General features: G+C 40.9%; 1 protein-coding gene across 1 annotated transcript; it reads left to right on the forward strand.

Annotated features, from left to right (window-relative positions):
- Positions 1-11,232: 11,232 nt before the first annotated feature.
- Positions 11,233-17,461, forward strand: LOC119414793 (vang-like protein 2; the record flags this gene model as incomplete). The annotated part of the gene is given in 6 exon segments (XM_037681905.1): positions 11,233-11,527; positions 11,779-11,902; positions 13,652-14,259; positions 15,249-15,382; positions 15,600-15,735; positions 17,218-17,461. Coding segments are annotated over 6 exon segments (1,317 nt in total), but the record flags the coding sequence as incomplete, so codon positions are not given.
- Between the last annotated feature and the right edge of the window lie 435 nt (positions 17,462-17,896).

Genomic DNA, 17,896 nt, shown 5'->3' on the forward strand with positions numbered 1-17,896 from the left:
TAAAAAAAACATATATATAACGTTAAAAACCATATATAACTGCTCTTTTTATCCTGTCATTATCTTTGGATTTTAAAAAAGTGTTTTATGAGTTATAGGTTGTTAATTCATTAAAAATAAAACCCATAATGAGCAAGAGAGAAAAGACGGAACAGTTGCGACAACAGAAACAAAATGACAATCTGAATAAAATAAAAACATTTAGTTAGCTTTTTGCTGTGTACTGTTGTAAATGAAAATAGGCTATTATAAATGTCCAAAACCATGAAAACTACAACTTTGTATATTTTACTGTAACATTTTCCCCATTTATTCCTTTATCTGCTTTTTTGGATAAGAAATTACTTTCACTACTCAACTCATTGAAGCGGTTTCTCTCCTAAATTAATTAAAAAATATATTTAAACAGCTACTTGTGAGTGCATCCTAAAGTTGAAGACATTAATTTTAGACCGGTTGTCTTTGTTCAGGGAGACATATAAGTTAATTTTTTCCATCCATCCATTATCTTTACCCGCTTATTCCATTTTGGGTCATGGGGGTTGCCGGTGCCCATGTCCAGCAATCAGTTTAATTTTTATTATTTTTAATTGATCTAATTGCTCAAAAACTGTATGATTTATGTTTATAAGGTTCTACTAATCCTAAATAGATGGAAGAAATTAAAAATGCACACCAAGCAAAACCTTGGGACTCGAGGATAAAACTTGCTGGCCACAGGGGGGCCAATAGAGGGAGGCACCAATTTTTATGCCCTCTTTGGCCCCCCCTTTGGTTTCGCCCCTGATTAACTTTGCCTTCATTTTTACTGGTTAATTTTAGCTTAATCATTATAGAAGCGAATGTGTCTCAGTTTTCAAATTAAAATGGATTAATAGAAATGCTTTTCATTTTCAAAATAAAGCTGCATGTTTTAACTCATAAATAAAATTAAAAATAAATAATGCAAGCTGCGTTTGGCGGAACCACGGCTGAGCTTCAGCCCCTGGGGGTGAATACGGGGCGGGGCTTGTCCAGGGCGGGGCCTATTCGGGGCGGAGGCGGGGCTTACGCAGCTACGGTTGAGTGGAGAGAAAGTGGAAATTGAGAAAATACCTGGATGGACGATCTGGAATAAGTAAGTTATAGAGTTTCTTCCTGTTAAAAAACGCCATGAGAAGTGGGTGATGTTTGTGTGCGGAGTGAACAGACGAGGGGCGGGTTTGTGACGACGATGAGCTCCGGTTTCTCCTCCAAACAATGGTCGCGATGGTCGTCGCTTCCTTTCTTTCCTTCTCTTTTTTTTTTTTTTTTGGAAACCGCAGGGAAGTTTAAGACCCTTGTCGGGGGGCTTGTTGTTCGCACGGAGGCCACGTAGCTTCCCGGAGCGATTTTAACCCGCGAGAAGATCTTCGGGTCGAACATTTGTGACGAGGAGGTAAGAAACGAAGAAGATGTGCGCCCGCTGTGCCGCCTTCAGGCCGCAGGGTTTGAATTTTCCCTGCGTCCATTCATTTCCAGAGTCTGCAGTCAGAACGGAACCGAACCTGTGGCTCTTTTGGCTCCAGGACGCCACCACTGGAGGCCCTGAAGGGTCTCTATTGTCCTGCCTTTCTACACCACCCTCTTTTTTTCCATTCTGTTCATTCTAAAAGCTGCTCCTCACATGTAACTGGCCTCCTCCTTCCTCAGCAGTGCTGAATTATTGATGTCCATGTTGTGACCAAAGGAGGTCAAATGTGTCCCTTCTTTCTTCTTTCTGCTTTTTGGTGCTGAAACTCAAACTGACACAGGATGATGGTTCTGCAGCACCACCAGGCCCAGATCCCCTCAGCTTCAGTGAACCGTTCAGACCCCCCCTGGCTTCAGACTCAAACAGAAGTTTACTTTTTAAAAAAAAGAAAAATCTACAAGTGCCACTACAGAAAGAATAAACTGTTTGAGCAGCACAGAACAGGACACTAACACATAATATTATATTATTATAAGCTATTGCCCTGTAACTGATAGAGACCGTAAAGGAAACTACGTTAAATTATTAAAAATAAAAGTACAAACTGTTACGGGTATCCCAATTAGTCCAAGATAAAGTTACACAAATGAGTTGCTTAATTCAGCATATTACATCTAAATAACTAATGAAATCTGTATTTATAGATAACCTACATTATATTCCTTATTGATATTGTCGCTTTGATCATAAATAATGTTCTGATTTATTACTTTAAATTAAAGGGTCTGTTCACTTGAAGCTTTTAAATCAGCTAAATGCAACAAAAACTCTTTAAGAAGTGATGTTTAAATCCTGACTTTGTACCGAAGATTGTTTTAAAGAAGATGCATTAACGTGGCTTTAAATCATCTGATAGATAAATCTTAATAGTAAAAATAAATCTAGCTCCATTTCTAGATGACGTTAAACAAATATTAAATGTTTGTATGTTTTAAAGTTTAAAAAGCCTTCAGAATAAAATAATGGCTTTGGTCAAAAATCCGTATTGACGTGCAGATGGACTCCAGGTCACTTCGTACGCAGATGACAGTGTTTTGTATTCATATATTCGTCGTTGCGTTTTGGCTCTTTTGGCAGGTAAATATGTTGATAAATTATTATTTTTTTTAAAAGATGCGCTCATTTGTGCTTTTGTGACAAACGTGTGAACCGTCTGTCTGAGCTCAGGTTTCAGTCCCCCCAAAATTTGAAAATATATTTCTTTTCACGCAATAGGGATTTGCATAAGCTCTGCTCACTGAGACACTTCCTGTTTCCGAACTAATTGGGTTTAAAAACCCAAACATAGATAAGTTTGTTGGTTCAAACACGGTGTGAGGTTTGTGCACACACACCTGTTGGAGTCTGCCATCAGAGTGAGTTCGGGCTGACCGCAGCAGTTGTCTGGTGTGATGCTGCAGGCGAGCGGTAATCTGTGTTTGTGGCCCTGATCCTCTGACGAGCCTCTTCCCCTGGTGGGAGTCTGTGTGTGTGGACGCCTATTTTCACAGTTGGCTGCAGAGCTGGTCGTTTTCAGAGCTTGCTGCTCCTCCCTGACAGCTGCTGTCCTGCAGCCAACAGCTCTAAACGTTTGACGACAGCTCGATTTCTTTTGGCCTTTGGGGTGAAAACATGAAAAGTCCATCTGGTTAAAACGAAGGCCATAAAACCAGCCGCGTATTTTGCTAAAACGTTTAAAAAAGTGATTACGTTGTCGTTTTGATTAAGGTTTTTGCTACTCGAGTGCTTTTCACATTATCACATCTACAACAGAAACCACAAGTTAAAGGGGGTAAAAGGTGCTTTGGTAGTAAATGCAATTTTTTTTTACAAATTCTAAACTACTCAGAGTTTGAGTTTAATCACATAGAAGCAGCATGGTTCAAATTTATTTCAGTCACAAATAAGAAACTAACCAAACATATTAGACATAAAATAACTAATACGTGGGACATGTAATGTGTAAGGAATTCATATCACCCACTGCCTTTCATGCCAGACTTTTAGACTATAATATACAATATTCACTTTTGGTCAAACCTGTAAATTACTTTATGTGCAATAATACACGAAAAGGTGCTGTGGATGTTGTGTTGCTTAAGGTCAATTTATTGCGGTGTCCACAATCTTGAATTGGTTTGACTCTAAAAATTAAAAGAGTTGTAGATTTACATCCTAAGTTTGATTTATACAATAAAACAGGAGATAACGAAGGTTGTGTCTCTCTCCCCCCATAAAAACACTTAAAACATTTTAGACGCTCCAGCATGTGACGATAATTATGTGATTTAGGAAATACCACATTTAAAATAGGACACCAAGATAATCTTGAACATTTTAAATGTTTTTAAAGAAACGTAAATAAACAAAGTTATGTCCTATTTGTTGGAAAGCTTTGGGTTTTAAATGGGTTGACCGTTATAAGTTTTCCCGTGGTCGATGTCAAAATCTGATTTTTAAAACTCACGGCAGCTGCTGCTCTTTTGACAACATTAGTTTTTATTTTTAGTCAATATGTATTTTCATGTAACTAAATATAATAATATAACATCCTGTCTTTTGGCCAATGGTGAGAGATTTTAATGAAGAGTCTTCTAATAAACAGGATTTATGTTGAAGCTTGACCGATATGGAAATTATGGCTATTACCATATACTGGGATGAGCATGCTGATGCCGATAACAGATATAATGGCTGAAAATGTGTCATTGCTGATTCATTTTACACATCGGTTGCAATAAACTCACCATGCTCTGTTCATCAAAATACATGACACTGTATTGCTGCCTGCTTCAGCTGTGCTGAAAGTGAAAGCTAAAGTGAACGGCCATGGCTTGAAAGTAGTCTGCATGCTCCCTCGGTATATATATTGTACAATTATACCTTTTGTAATTAAGGACATGGCTTGTTCCCAGTGTTTACTGTATTTTTCACCAAATAAGTCGCATCTTTTTGCATAAATGTGCAAGTCATGCGATTCATACACCGAAGCGACTAATATACTCCCCCCCCCATATTTATAACCCAATTTTTGTCTGAGATATGACAATTTCATTCATTTTGACATGAAAAATATTGAACACTACCATTTAGGAGTGCACCGATTGCAGTTTTCTCACCGATTTCTAAAAAGCCTGACCTGCCGATTTTGATTGTGGCCGATACCGATTTTGTTTTATAAGCGACACTGTCAGTTGTTATAAGGTCACAATGCACCTTCAATTTTCCGATATTATTTTGTTGAAAAACATACCCTTCAACAATATCCTAGAAACAATACAAACTTGTTTTACCTGGCCATGAGGTAGTGCTCTGAAATATAAATAAAGTTTAGACAATTGTTGTTAAAACTAAAAAAAAAAAATTGGTAAACTCGGTTTCTCATGCAAGTATCGACCGATTTCCCAAAATTAAGGAAATCAGCATTTGCAGCCGCTACATGGGCCTCGAGCCTTATGGCAAGCCAAGTGTCTCATTAATAGGTAAAAGTGGCTATTAATGAGACACTTGGCTTGCCATACAGAGCCACCTTTGTCTCCTGGAGCAAACGTCAAATCACCGCACCGCCCAGGTGAAATGCAGCTGATTTGACCATTAAAGTGCATTTATTAAGGAAAAGCTCAATGGAGAGACACCTTTGCTATAATTTAGAGCAAACAAATAATAGTTTTTAAAGTGTTAATCTTGTTAAAGTTCTCCCATGCACGCACCCGCAGCCACCATTCGGCAGCCAATCGATTTTTGGCACAACACCGGCCCACATTTCCAGGTTGTCAGCGGTGACACATAATAGATGTGACTTATAGGACCAAGTGACTTATTAATGTTTTTATCCACATCATTAGACATATTTGGACTGATGCGACTTTTATATTTTATATAATTTGTAAACGAGTCTTCGAGGCTCAATGTGATTTATCTGTCTAAATAAAATGAATGAATACGACGGTGCAACGTGTACAGCGGCGAGTGCGGTACTTAACAAACAGGAAATGGTTCAGATGTATCAGTTTGAGCTTTCTCTTAGTTGTTTGCAATAATTTATTATAATGGTCTTAAAACACAGGGCCAACGTAACAGGAGTTTTATATCTCTTCACTATTTCACACATTTTGATAGAGTTGACTTCTGAAAGATATATTATTTAATGACCTATATCCATCACTGTTCTTTTGGAGTGTAATGGCAAAACGGGGGCAGGTTTGCCACCTCCTGCAGCTGTTTATCTTTAGGCGTTTACATCATAAATTAGTGCCGTTTTCAGTGAGTATTCAGGGATAATTTTGTGCACAGTTGGCAACACAGAAACACAGTGTCACACTGATGACGGGAGCCATACTGTAGAATTAACTGTAACATGCTGACGACCCTGACCAAATTAGTTTATGGTGAGAAGTGGTAACACTGGGTGGAAGCAGCGTCATGTTCTGGTGAAGTCCTCCTCGGTCTGTTATTATTTTCTGAAGAACGCGTTCAGAAACGAGACAGTAGTTTTGTTTTTCCTCTGGGTTTATGGTGCGTTCGGTATTAAATGTCTCTGCGGGCTCTTTGGTGTGAGCCGTAAAGCTGCTCAGTTGTGTCACCGGCAGGCCGGAACAACTCTGTCACCGTTTAATCTCAGGCCGCACACAGATCGCTGCTCAATCCACTCAGGATTTAAGGTAAAACAGATACTTTACAGTGGAGGAAAAACTCAGATACAAAATAAAAGCAGGAGTGAATAAAAAGCACAAAGACAGGTTGTCCTGCTGTGTTCACGTCAGCGTTAAACTCTGAGGATGAACTTAATATTTTTTCTGAAAGGCGAGTTCTGGTGCGATCCTTCCACTAGGCCAAAGGATACACGGATGAATAGGAAACCTTATCCTTCTCACCAGTGGACCACACCTTTTGTAGATCAATTGCTGTGTCATTTTCTCACTTACAGACTCAGAAAAACACACAAGTTGACGGGCTCAGTCCAAAGTATTGGAGTCAAGGGGGTCCATGAATATAGACTTGGACAACAGCAACCTAAATTAACATAAATATATATATTTTTAATGTCAAACCTGTTTTTATGTTTGCGTTCGGCCTTTGTTACTTTTAAGAGCACGTAAACCTGCGAAGCGCTGAAGTTACGAAATCAGCCGTGCTGCTGTGCTAAACGTGCCCCGTTGGAATGAACTTGTCTGACACGGACGGTAGAGTGTCACGATGAAATCGTTTTAATTCGCCGTTAAAGGTGTCCAACTGCGTTTAAGCACGACTAATGGACGAGCTTTTGTTGTTGCATTGAAACTTCTGCGTCTGTTTTTATTGTGTGGAACACGGCGATTAATAGTCTTTATTTTTGTAGCATCTTTCAAAACAAATGCATGATACAAGATTTTTAAAAAATCCTGGCATGTTAAAAGTTTGTTTTAGGGATGTACGATATTATCGCCATGGTATCGGTATCGTTTGATATTAGCGATAAAGTTACATATTCTATCAAAATAACTCACCGATATAAAAGGCGTTGTTTTTATATATATATATATACATACATACAGTATTAAAGGCACTGTTTTTAGGGGTGCACCGATAAATTGATCGTCCGATTTCCTTAATTTTGGGAAATCGGCCGATACTCGCACGAGAAACCGATTTTTTTTTTGGTTTGTTTTAACAATTGTCTGAACTTCCTTTATATTTCAGAGCACTACCTCATGGCCAGTTAAAACAAGTTTGTATTGTTTCTAGGATATTGTTGAAGGGTATGTTTTCAATAAAATAATATTGTAAAATTGTGGCGTCTCTGGGCAGCACACCTCATCCCCAAAATGCCCCCCGGGCGCTTTCAATAGCTGCCCACTGCACCACCTGGTGGTGGATGGGTTAAATGCAGAGACTAATTTCGCCATTGTATGGAAACATACAGTGCTGACATTGTGATGACATTATTATTATTATTATTATTATTAAGGTGCACTGTGACCTTATAACACCTGACAGTGTCGCTTATAAAACAAAATCGGTATCGGCAGATCAGACTTTTTAGAAGTCGGTGATCCGCCAGAAAACTGCAATCGGTGCACCCCTATTAGAGAGAGTAAGTGTCATGAATAAATTTGACATTAAACATAATCCAAGTTGAAGTGTTACATCATTTCAGCCCCCCTTTTTGACATCTGCATTTGCCGCAGAGAAAGCTGTGTAGTCTCTTTAAGTAGGACTACGAAAAAATATATATCGGTATTGGTATCGGTTATAGGCCAAATAAGTTTTAACATATTGGATATCGGCCAAAAATTTAATACCGTACATCAATAGTTTGTTTCATCAAAGACAATAATAGAAAACATAAACGACATTAAAAGCTTTGAGTTGAGCAGATGTATCGAGAGACGTTTTCAGATTTCTATTCTTGGCTCTATAATTGCACCTGAAAGCGTTTGGATCCATCTTGACGGTATTCTGTTGCTTTCTGTGAAATCCGCTGCGTTTCTCAGCCGTGGTAATCCCAGCAGATTAAAACGCAAACAGAAGTCTCCTCTGACTTGCTACATGTGGAAATTACAGATGTTTACGAGTAAATCTGCTCCTGGAAACACAAACACGACTCCTTCATCGTTCACTTGAGTCCCTGCTGTAATTATGATCTAATTAATAGTTTGGAGGCCGCAGGATTAACATTAATACCTGGTTGTTGTTGTTTTGGAGAGTAAAGTAAACGTTTCTGTAAATAAAACACTACGTTTAATTTGTTATCTGCCTAAAAATGTGTGTGGCAGTGATGGGCAAATACTTTAGCATGAAACTCGACTTAAATCTGGTCTTCTGTGTGAATCGGTCCTCGCTCATCAACGATCAGAATATCTCGTCTTGAGATGCTTCAAAGCAGAGCCAAGTTTTGACAGTGATGTTTGTGTCTGTTAACAAAATATCTCATGAAACACTGAATGGATTGTAATGAAACTTCCTGGAAATAATCCCTGGATGTTTAGCTACAAGTGATGAACTTTTAGGGACAAGTAGATTCAAAATGGCTGCCACAGCCAACCAACCTTAGAAAACACAAAAATAGCCATAATTTGGCCAGTTCTATATATATATATATATATATATGGTAGTAGCTGAGAGTCATTCGCATCACATGTTCCAAGGAGTACTTACTGAGTGAACTCTGCTTGCATCTTTAACATTAACTCTCGGAGACCGTCTTGTTCGTCTGTTAGCAAAATATCTCATGAACTACTGCATGGATGTTTTTGAAACTTTCAGAATGTAACCGTTGACGTAGTGCTGTAGCACTCGAGACCAGTCTTGTCTCGGTACACTCTGGTCTTGGTCTCGACTTGGTCTCGGGTTAGGTGGTCTTGACTACAACACTAGTTGGAAGTACATCTGCAACTGATTACATCGTGGAGGAAATTCAGTTCAAGATGGCTGTTGCAGGAGATCAGCATTCCTTCTACGGCTGCTGGGCCTTTTATTCTAAAAGTTTGTTTCTCTGTGTAACGTCATGTAGTTTGACATGATTCTAAACTCAGATCCTTCTCACATACGAGGCAGTGAAAGAGCAGATTTCTCTCTGGTGCTGCTGAGATATTGATCATGACATGTTTTTTCACTTCCTGTTCCTTAAAGCACCGCCCGACTCGGCTAATTTTTCTGGCATTATTGCGGATAAAAGTTGATGATCATACAGCCGGAGGAGGCTGTTAGTCTTTTGAGTTTGGCTGTTTGAAATGAACATGTTGAGGTTTTGCAGGGATCCGTAATGGTCTCCGTTCTGGTGATGGTTTCCAGTTAACGACTAGAAATCCCACCGACTGATGCAATAAAATCTGCTGGTTTTAAAAGGCTGAACCAGAACACCGAGTGAGAGTCATGGCAGCCGATGACCCTCCACTTCCCAAAGATCACCAATCAAAGCTAAATGGCCACGCCCACTCTTTATTTGCTAACCGGCGTTTGACAGTCGGACATCCCTCATGCCAACTTTTCTATTTTGAAGATCTTCCTTTAGCCTGGAGGACATACTGACAGAGGGCATCCTGAGGTCATGTTTCCATGACAACTGTCAGTCTCTTTTCCCCTTCCTCCTCCAATCTGAACACCCTTTTTCATCGCCATGGCAGCAGAGAGGCCCCGTCTCTCGGGGGACGAAGGACACGAGGGAGGGAATGTGAGCCGGAGCGAGGCTGGGAGAGGGCAAACAAGTGGAGTGAAAACACCGTAATCCAGTATGGCCGCCTTTGTGCCGCCGCTAACCGAGGCTGAAGCTCGCTCCTTGAAGAGGAGCTGCATCCGTGTAATGATTAACCTCAACCAGGACCTGGAGGACGACACAGAGAAACCGAAGCCAGGGTCGCCGGGGTTAATGGGTGTTTAGCGTGGATGGAGCACAGGACTCGGTCTGTCGGGCCGAGACCTCGACTCCCTCAGTGGATAATAAATACAAACGCTCTTTAAGGGTTATTTCACATCAGAGCTGCCAAATAAAACTCACGCACCTTCATGAAAAACGAACCATTCCTGGAAATCTTGGAATAAATAATCTGGAAACCATTTAAAAAGTAGATTTTTTGTTTGTTTGTTTGTTTGTTTTTCATCATTTGTGTTATTGAAAAACTGGACGTATTAAAACTTTTTAATTTTATTTTAGTAAAGCAGGCCAGGAAAAAAAAAATCCCTTCCTGTTTTAATGTTTACAACATAAACTGAGTGTTTTTTGATTTTGTTGTGTTTTGATAATGTAAAAAATATAAACACAGACTTTGGAAATCTGTGGTGGGTGATTGCCTTTTCTTTTTGTTAGTATTTGTTAAAACTAGAAGTTGTCCAATATGAGTTATTTTGTGTACCTTGCAGATCTTAGGAAGGCTGATATTCAACAACTTTAGTTATTTTGGGAAATATTGAAATTTTTTTGTTTAACAATTGTTATTTTCAGTTCAACCGTTATTTATACAGATAAATCACATTGAGCCTCGAAGACTCTTACAAGTGAGACCTGCTTGGACAAACAATAAAAGTGTTGAAAGTGACAACATAGTTGTTGTTTTTTTGGGGGGGGATTCCTAACAGGCTCTCAATCTTTGGTCAAAGATGGATAACATGAAAAGTATAAAAAAAACTTGCACATAGTGACGCTGACATTCTGCAGGGGAGGAGGGACGTACAAAACAAAAACAACAATAAGTGAAATCATTTTTATTATTTATTTATTATTTTTTATTATTTAACAACACTTAGAAGAACTTGTTTCCGTAAATCTATAGAAGCACGTTGTTGCCTCAAACTGTGAGCTACAGTGCTGCATCTTTTTTCTTACTTGCTGATGAAGTATGCAGAAGCACGAATGATTGTTTATTAATTCGTTTGTTTTTTATTTAGCCAGTATCGTTCATGTGAGTCAGTCGCTCGATAACCCCCAGTCAAATTACATAATCTCAGATAAATCTGTGCACACACATTGTCAAAACTTATTGAATCACACTTTGCACACCTAAAATACAAACAAAAAAAAAACGAGTCAACACTCGTTTAGAATCGAACAGATGAAAATGTGTAATTTAGGATTCGTAGTTGAGACGATGTGTTCTTTTGTGAAAAATAAATGTTTATTCACAAATGCATGAAAACCCTTTGCTTTATCGTTTTAAATTATGAAAACAAACGATGGCAACAAAAACATGCATAAAGTTTTAATCTGCCTTTTTTGTCTTTTCAGATCTCAGCATCTTCAGCTGTCCCCCACTGCGACACTCCCACCCTTCATCCTCTCCCATCCCTCCTCGTCCTCCTCTCTGTAGCCTCCTCCCCCTTCTCTCCTTCCTCATCATCAGCCTCCAAGATAGAGTCCCTCAGGAGCAAGGTTGACCTGCTGAAGCTGCCCCTGGTTCTCTCCCCCAGGTCCATCTCCGAGCGAAAGAGCCAGCTGGCAGGAGTCGGCGAGCCGCGCGGCACCGGGGCAGGAGGCGGGGCTCGGAAAGCCCGCTCACCGCCGTCCCGAGACATGGACAACGAGTCGCAGTATTCTGGCTACTCGTACAAGTCGTCCCACTCCAGAAGCTCTCGCAAGCACAGGTGGGTAAGAACGGGTCACGCAGGAGGAAGCAGAACTTATTGTCTGCATCTGGAACTGGTGCAGATGTTCAGCTCTGTCTGCTCTAATTTTAGATTTTTTATTTTTTTGCCAAAATGTAAAACAAAGTAATTTAGGTTAAAGAAACCCAAAATAAGCAACTGAGTTTTGAGAAAAGTAACACCATCTTGATCAGCAGGGGGTGAACAGGAAAAGAAAGTTCTCCAGTCCTTTGTTGTGTTCTTGTCTCCAGGGATCGAAGGGACCGCCATCGCTCCAAGAGTCGAGACTCCAGCAGCCGTGGAGACAAATCCGTCACCATACAGACTCCCGCGGAGCCGCTTCTTGATGCAGAGTCGACCCGCGGAGATGACCGGGTCAGCCTCACTGTCTCTAATGTTTGTTTGCTAATCTAAATGCAAGGAGGCGAGATTATAATCTGGTTTTTATGCACTGCGGACGTGAAGGGTTCAGGATCATTTTTAAAATGTCACAAATAGATTTTTTTATTAAATGTTGACGAAGACAAAGAGGGAACTCTGGGATGTGAAGGTGAGGTGTCCAAACGTTTTATGACACCCACACAACAGAGACACAAGAACAAGATGGCTGACAGCGGACAGACATCCATTATTTTTACACGCTTTTTCCTTTTTGTGTCGCGGGGGTCACTGGTGTCCATATCCAGCTATCACTGTGCAAGATGCGGGGGACACCCTGGACCAGTCCATCACAGGGACACAGAGACAAACAACCATTCACTCTCACACCCAGGGACAGTTTAGAGTTATCGATCAGTCTAACATGCATGTTGTTGGTCCGTGGGAGGAAACTGGAGCACCCGGAGAAAACCCACGCATGCACGGAGAGAACATGCAAACTCCACCCAGAAAGGTCCTAGGCCAGGATTTGAACCGGCGACCTTCTCTCTGAGAGGCAGCAGCTCTACCAACTGCACCAGCGTGCCACCAGAAATCTATTAATCTTTCAATCTACACTCCGATCCAGTAGGTGGCGGTAATGTCCCTTTACGTGACTTTGCCAACAGCCAAAAAAACTAAAACTAAATGGAAGAAGAAAGTGGAAAATTACTTTTAATTCCCAAAATATAATTTTAATGAAACCACTTTTTGTATACAGCTAAATAGTGCCTATGAATTAGTTTGGACTGTTAATAAGAATGCATTGAAACACACCTAATATTGTTTTATCATCATGTTCCAGCTCTGAGTTGTAATCCAGTTGAGAGGTGTCTGAAGATTCCCACTTGTACTAAAAACTACCAGTCAGCTGTAATGAATAAAGCTCCGTTATGTTTTACCATCTAAAACTGGTGCATGTGGTAAATATTATCAATATATTTGTTATCCTATGAAAGTGAGCCCTGCTTGTCACGATTCATACCAGAGTTCCTATTCTTTATTCACACTGAGCTCTGTGTATTTGTCTGAAGTTACTCCGAGCTCGCAGTTGACCTTTGACCTGCAGCCCTGTCATCATCTCACTCAGACTGGGACCACAGCAGCTGTGTGACTTCATCACAAAGACTCGCTGATGAATGTCACTTGGTTCTGTTTCAGTCCTGTCAGCAGACGAAGAACAGGTGCCGACATTCTTTACGTGCAGGAGACGCACGATTCTGAATGCGGACGCGTGTTTTCAGTGCGGCGCTCGAGGAAAGACGTGTTTGTTTCTGGATGAACTGAAATTTAAACGGCAAAGAGACGTTTGTGTTTACTTTAAACTTGACTGGGCTGTCACCCTTCCACATAACTTCTAAGACAAATTGCGCGCCTCGAGGGTTTGTGAGCGTTTGCTGCAAAACATTTTACAAATCGTTTACAAGTTTTATTCATTAACTGCGTATTTTAATTGCTTATTTAAAAACAGAAACTCCAACGATCCGAAAATTGATTCTAAGAACGTCACGTTTTAATGTTTTAAGTTGCTGCAGCTATTACATATGAAGTATTTACATTTGATGCTGATAATTACCTTGTTAGTTACTTTAAAAAGAGACATTATTATTATTATTATTTTTAAATATGTATTATTTTGAAACCTAACTTCTGCTTGTGTTTTTAAAGTTGCATGAACTGCCGCTAATCGTAGTTTTTGTCGTGCAGGACGATAACTGGGGAGAGACCACCACCGTGGTCACCGGCACCTCAGAGCACAGCATCTCCAACGAGGACCTGACCCGCCTCACCAAAGATCTGGAGGAGTCGACACCGTTGGAGTGCAAGCGTTTCGTCGGCCCGGCGCTGGGAGGATGCCTGAGTTTCTTCGCTCTGGTCACACCTCTAGCCTTCCTCATCCTCCCGCAGGTCCTGTGGCGGGACGCCCTCAACCCCTGCGGCACGCCGTGCGAAGGCCTCTACGTCTCCCTGGCCTTCAAGCTGCTGGTCCTGCTCATCTCCTCCTGGGCGCTGTTTCTTCGCCCTCCCCGGGCCACCCTCCCTCGTTTCTTCGTCTTCCGCTGCCTGCTGATGGTGCTGGTGTTCCTGTTCGTGGCGTCGTACTGGTTGTTCTACGGCGTGCGGGTGCTGGAGCCCAGGGAGCCGGACTACAGGGGGATCGTGGAGTACGCTGCCTCGCTGGTCGATGCCCTGCTCTTCATCCAGTACCTGGCTCTGGTTCTGCTGGAGGTCCGACACCTGCAGCCGGCCTTCTGCCTTAAGGTGGTCCGGAGCACGGACGGAGCCAGCAGGTTCTACAACGTGGGTCACCTCAGGTGAGTGACTGATGGTAGAGAGCGGGTCACGTTATGACTCACTAACACAAAACAAATACAGAGATTTGAATCCTGAAATCTGCTGAAGAAGCTGAAATGTTTGTTTAAACAAGCAAAACAGAAGCTGAAATCAGCAGTACAGTAGCTAAAAGTTGAAACGAGTAAAATTGAAATGAGCAAAACCATAGCTACAAGCTAAAATGTGCTAAACTGTGGCTATAAGCTAAACGTGCAACTCCGGACAACTCCAAGTAACGACAAAGAGCAAATATGCAGAAGTAGACTTTAAATCTAAGGTTTTTCAAGGAATTGAAAAGATCTCAATGCATTTTTTATGGGGAATAAAATTTTAAATTAGGTTAAATATATATTGAAATGTATAAAAGCTAAGAATATTAAGTTATAGCGTACAGTTCTCAGTTGAGCTGAATATTTTTGACTTTTAATTGGTTCAAAAAGCACAAAGCAGTTTGAGAGAAACTTACAGAAGAAGCCACAAACAGGAAATAATTGCCTTGATTTACGGTGACAGAAGCACGAACCTCAGGTGTTCGGCTCACGAGTGGACCGCTGAGCTTTACCGCCAGGTTGCCTTCAATTTCATCTCCACCTGATTTCTTTTACGCACAGATTCTCACTTCACTTCTTGAAGAATTCACAAAAAACTAAAAAGTGAAAGAGGAGCGTCTGTGTGCCTCAGCTAAAGAACAAGTTTGAGAAAGATCCAGGAAATGTTTGCGCTGCAGTTGGTTTATTTGTCTACTGTCCATCTTCTGCCCCAGAGGACCAGCTGATGCTGAAGATACTTTATCTTAAAGCTGCTCTGGAATGAGCTGCAATTAAAATGTTTCCTTGTGCTTTAGGAACACGTTACATGAATTATGTTAGTAGTTATTCTTTATTCTTTGCGTTTGTTTTATATGCATCTTATCTGGACTGTGGTTGTCAGCAGCTGATGTTCGACCTGAACTGCCTCTGGTGTGTTTTAGCATCCAGCGTGCAGCTGTGTGGGTGTTGGACCACTATTACAGCGACTTCTCCGTCTACAACCCCGCCACTGTCAATCTCCCCAAATCCATCCTATCCAAGAAGATGACCGGCTTCAAGGTTTACTCTCTGGACGGTGAGTCTCGGCTCTGACGCCTGTCTTTAATCCGTGACTTCATCGTGTCAGAAACTGTAATTTGACTCATGCTCATCGTACGAGCTCAGTTGTACCTCAGTCAACTCGTCAAGGTTCAGATGAGGACATAATTCTCCTTTTATTCTCCTCTGATTGTGTTTGTTGAATACCCGACATGCAATCCATCAATCCTTCGTCTGCGTGTGCCGTCTTGTAGAAAACGCCACCAATAACTCCACGGGCCAATCACGGGCCATGATAGCAGCTGCTGCCAGGCGGAGAGACAACTCCCACAATGAGTACTACTACGAGGAGGCAGAGATGGAGCGCAGGATCCGCAAACGCAAGGCCAGGTCAGCAGCTGCAAACACGTTCTCCAGGCTTAATTACATCAGAATCACTATAAACTAGTTTTTCATCCTCATTTCCTAATAGCTGCTTCGTGCATATTAAAAAAAGCAGAGATGTAGTGAAAACGAAGGTGTGTTTGATGCAGCTGGATCGTCCAGATGTCATTAAGGTTTTTGCATCACGTTAAATCTGAGAATCAGCCCCAATTTAAATTAAATGACTCCGCTTAGTCCTGTTCTTACACGTTCTTCTTCTCACGATCGTTGTAAAATCAGGTCCATGTCAGATTTATTTTATTTTGTTCGCTGCGTTCTTTTATTTGGGGAAGTCTTGAATAAATGTCAGTTTTCAACACAAACCTGCAGTATGAGCATACTTTATTGTAGTCCCACATGAAAATGTTACTCCTGATTACAGATTTTTTTTTTTAAATAAGGCTATCAGTTTTAATCTGGTTTTATTTAATTATTTCATTGCGATCTACTTCAAAAGTCCTGTCCAGACAGTTTTTGAACTGCTCATTTTAGTCAAATCTGAACGAATCCTTAAAGACCTAGCATTAAAAAAATAAAAAAGGCATATTTCCCGCTGCCATCTGTGCCAAAGGTTTCAGACCAAAATCATCTAGTGATGAAAAATGATGGATTTGTGGCTGTTTGGCCCAAAAATGTTAAATTAAGTTACGGTATGTGCATTCTCAAACAGTATAACAATCTGTTAGAGCTCATAGTGGGTTTTGAGAATGACTCTCAGTTACTACCATACCAAACTTTAGCTCAGTATTTGTAGAGACTGAGCTATAGCCATCTTTGTGTGACTACGGTTGACTAGCTGTGGTGGCCGTCTTGAACTGGGCTGACTCCAATAGTTAATCAGTTGTAGCTGTACTTCCTGAAAGTTTCATGAAAATCCAACCAATAGTTTGAGATATTTTACTAACAGACAGACAAGCTTGACCCCAGTAGTTACTGACAGTGTTTTTAGCAAAACTATGGCGCAGTTTGTAGCGATTAAAAAAGTATTTGGTCAAACCACTTTATGGAGTTTGAGGTTTTAGTTCTTAGCTCCTTAATGAGATTTGTTTACTGGGATTGCTCTGACTGGTATCTGCTGCAAATGAGGCGTTTATTCTTTATAATTGCACCACACGCGCCCTTTAAGAAAATAACTATCTTTATCTGAATTATGTTACATAACTACAATCCCGGTGCTGTTGTAGCAGCCAGTGAAGAATATCCACTGCACTTAATGGTTGCTGTACTTTTTGTTCAGCAGTAATATTTCTTTCATCATAAATCAAATCAAAATATTGCTTTTGTAATGAGATAATATACGTCTGATATTATCCTTCATTTAAACGGATTCTTTCATTCATTCTGAGGCTTAGTTCACTACACTTTAATCTATTGATTTATTTAATTTTATTGTATTTTGTGTTTGAAGCCCTTCGATCGTGTCAATTCCGTCCTGTCACTCTGCTGTAGGCTGGTTGTAGCGGTGGAGGAGGCCTTCACGCACATCAAGCGTCTCCATGACGACGAGGCCGCCTCGTCTCCGAAGCACCCCAGAGAGGTGATGGACCCTCGGGAGGCAGCTCAGGCCATCTTCGCCCCGATGGCCCGGGCCATGCAGAAGTACCTGAGGACCACTCGGCAGCAGGGCTTCCACAGCATGGAGAGCATCCTCACCCACCTGCAGTTCTGCATCACGCACAACATGACGCCCAAAGTGAGCTTCAGCTTTTGTTTTCCGCAAAGGAGACGTGTTGCATTATGTTTGTACCCGTGTTAGTTGTTGCCATTAGCCGTGGCAGGATTTGAACGAAACTCTCATAAATAAATCACTTTGTGAACATCTACAACGGACAAACATTTGGAGTTAACTTGCTGAACGAAATGTGATCTTAGCAAACACAAAGATGGCTGTAACTCAGCTAATTTGACTGATTTTAAGTTCAAATACAGCATGGCAGTAGCTGAGACTATTCCCTAGCACATGCTCTGAGCGCTAACTGATTTCATAAAGTCTGTGTTAAAAACATTGCCATTAACTCTAAAAAAGTTAAATCTGGTCCTCTGGACATTCAAAAAAACAAAACAAAGCAAATCAACAAAAAAATGTAGAAACGTTTCGTCTCTCATCCGAGAGACTTCCTCAGTCTGA

This window comes from Nematolebias whitei, chromosome 9 (assembly GCF_014905685.2).
Source record: "Nematolebias whitei isolate Nwh7 chromosome 9, NemWhi1, whole genome shotgun sequence".
Lineage (NCBI taxonomy): Eukaryota > Metazoa > Chordata > Actinopteri > Cyprinodontiformes > Rivulidae > Nematolebias > Nematolebias whitei.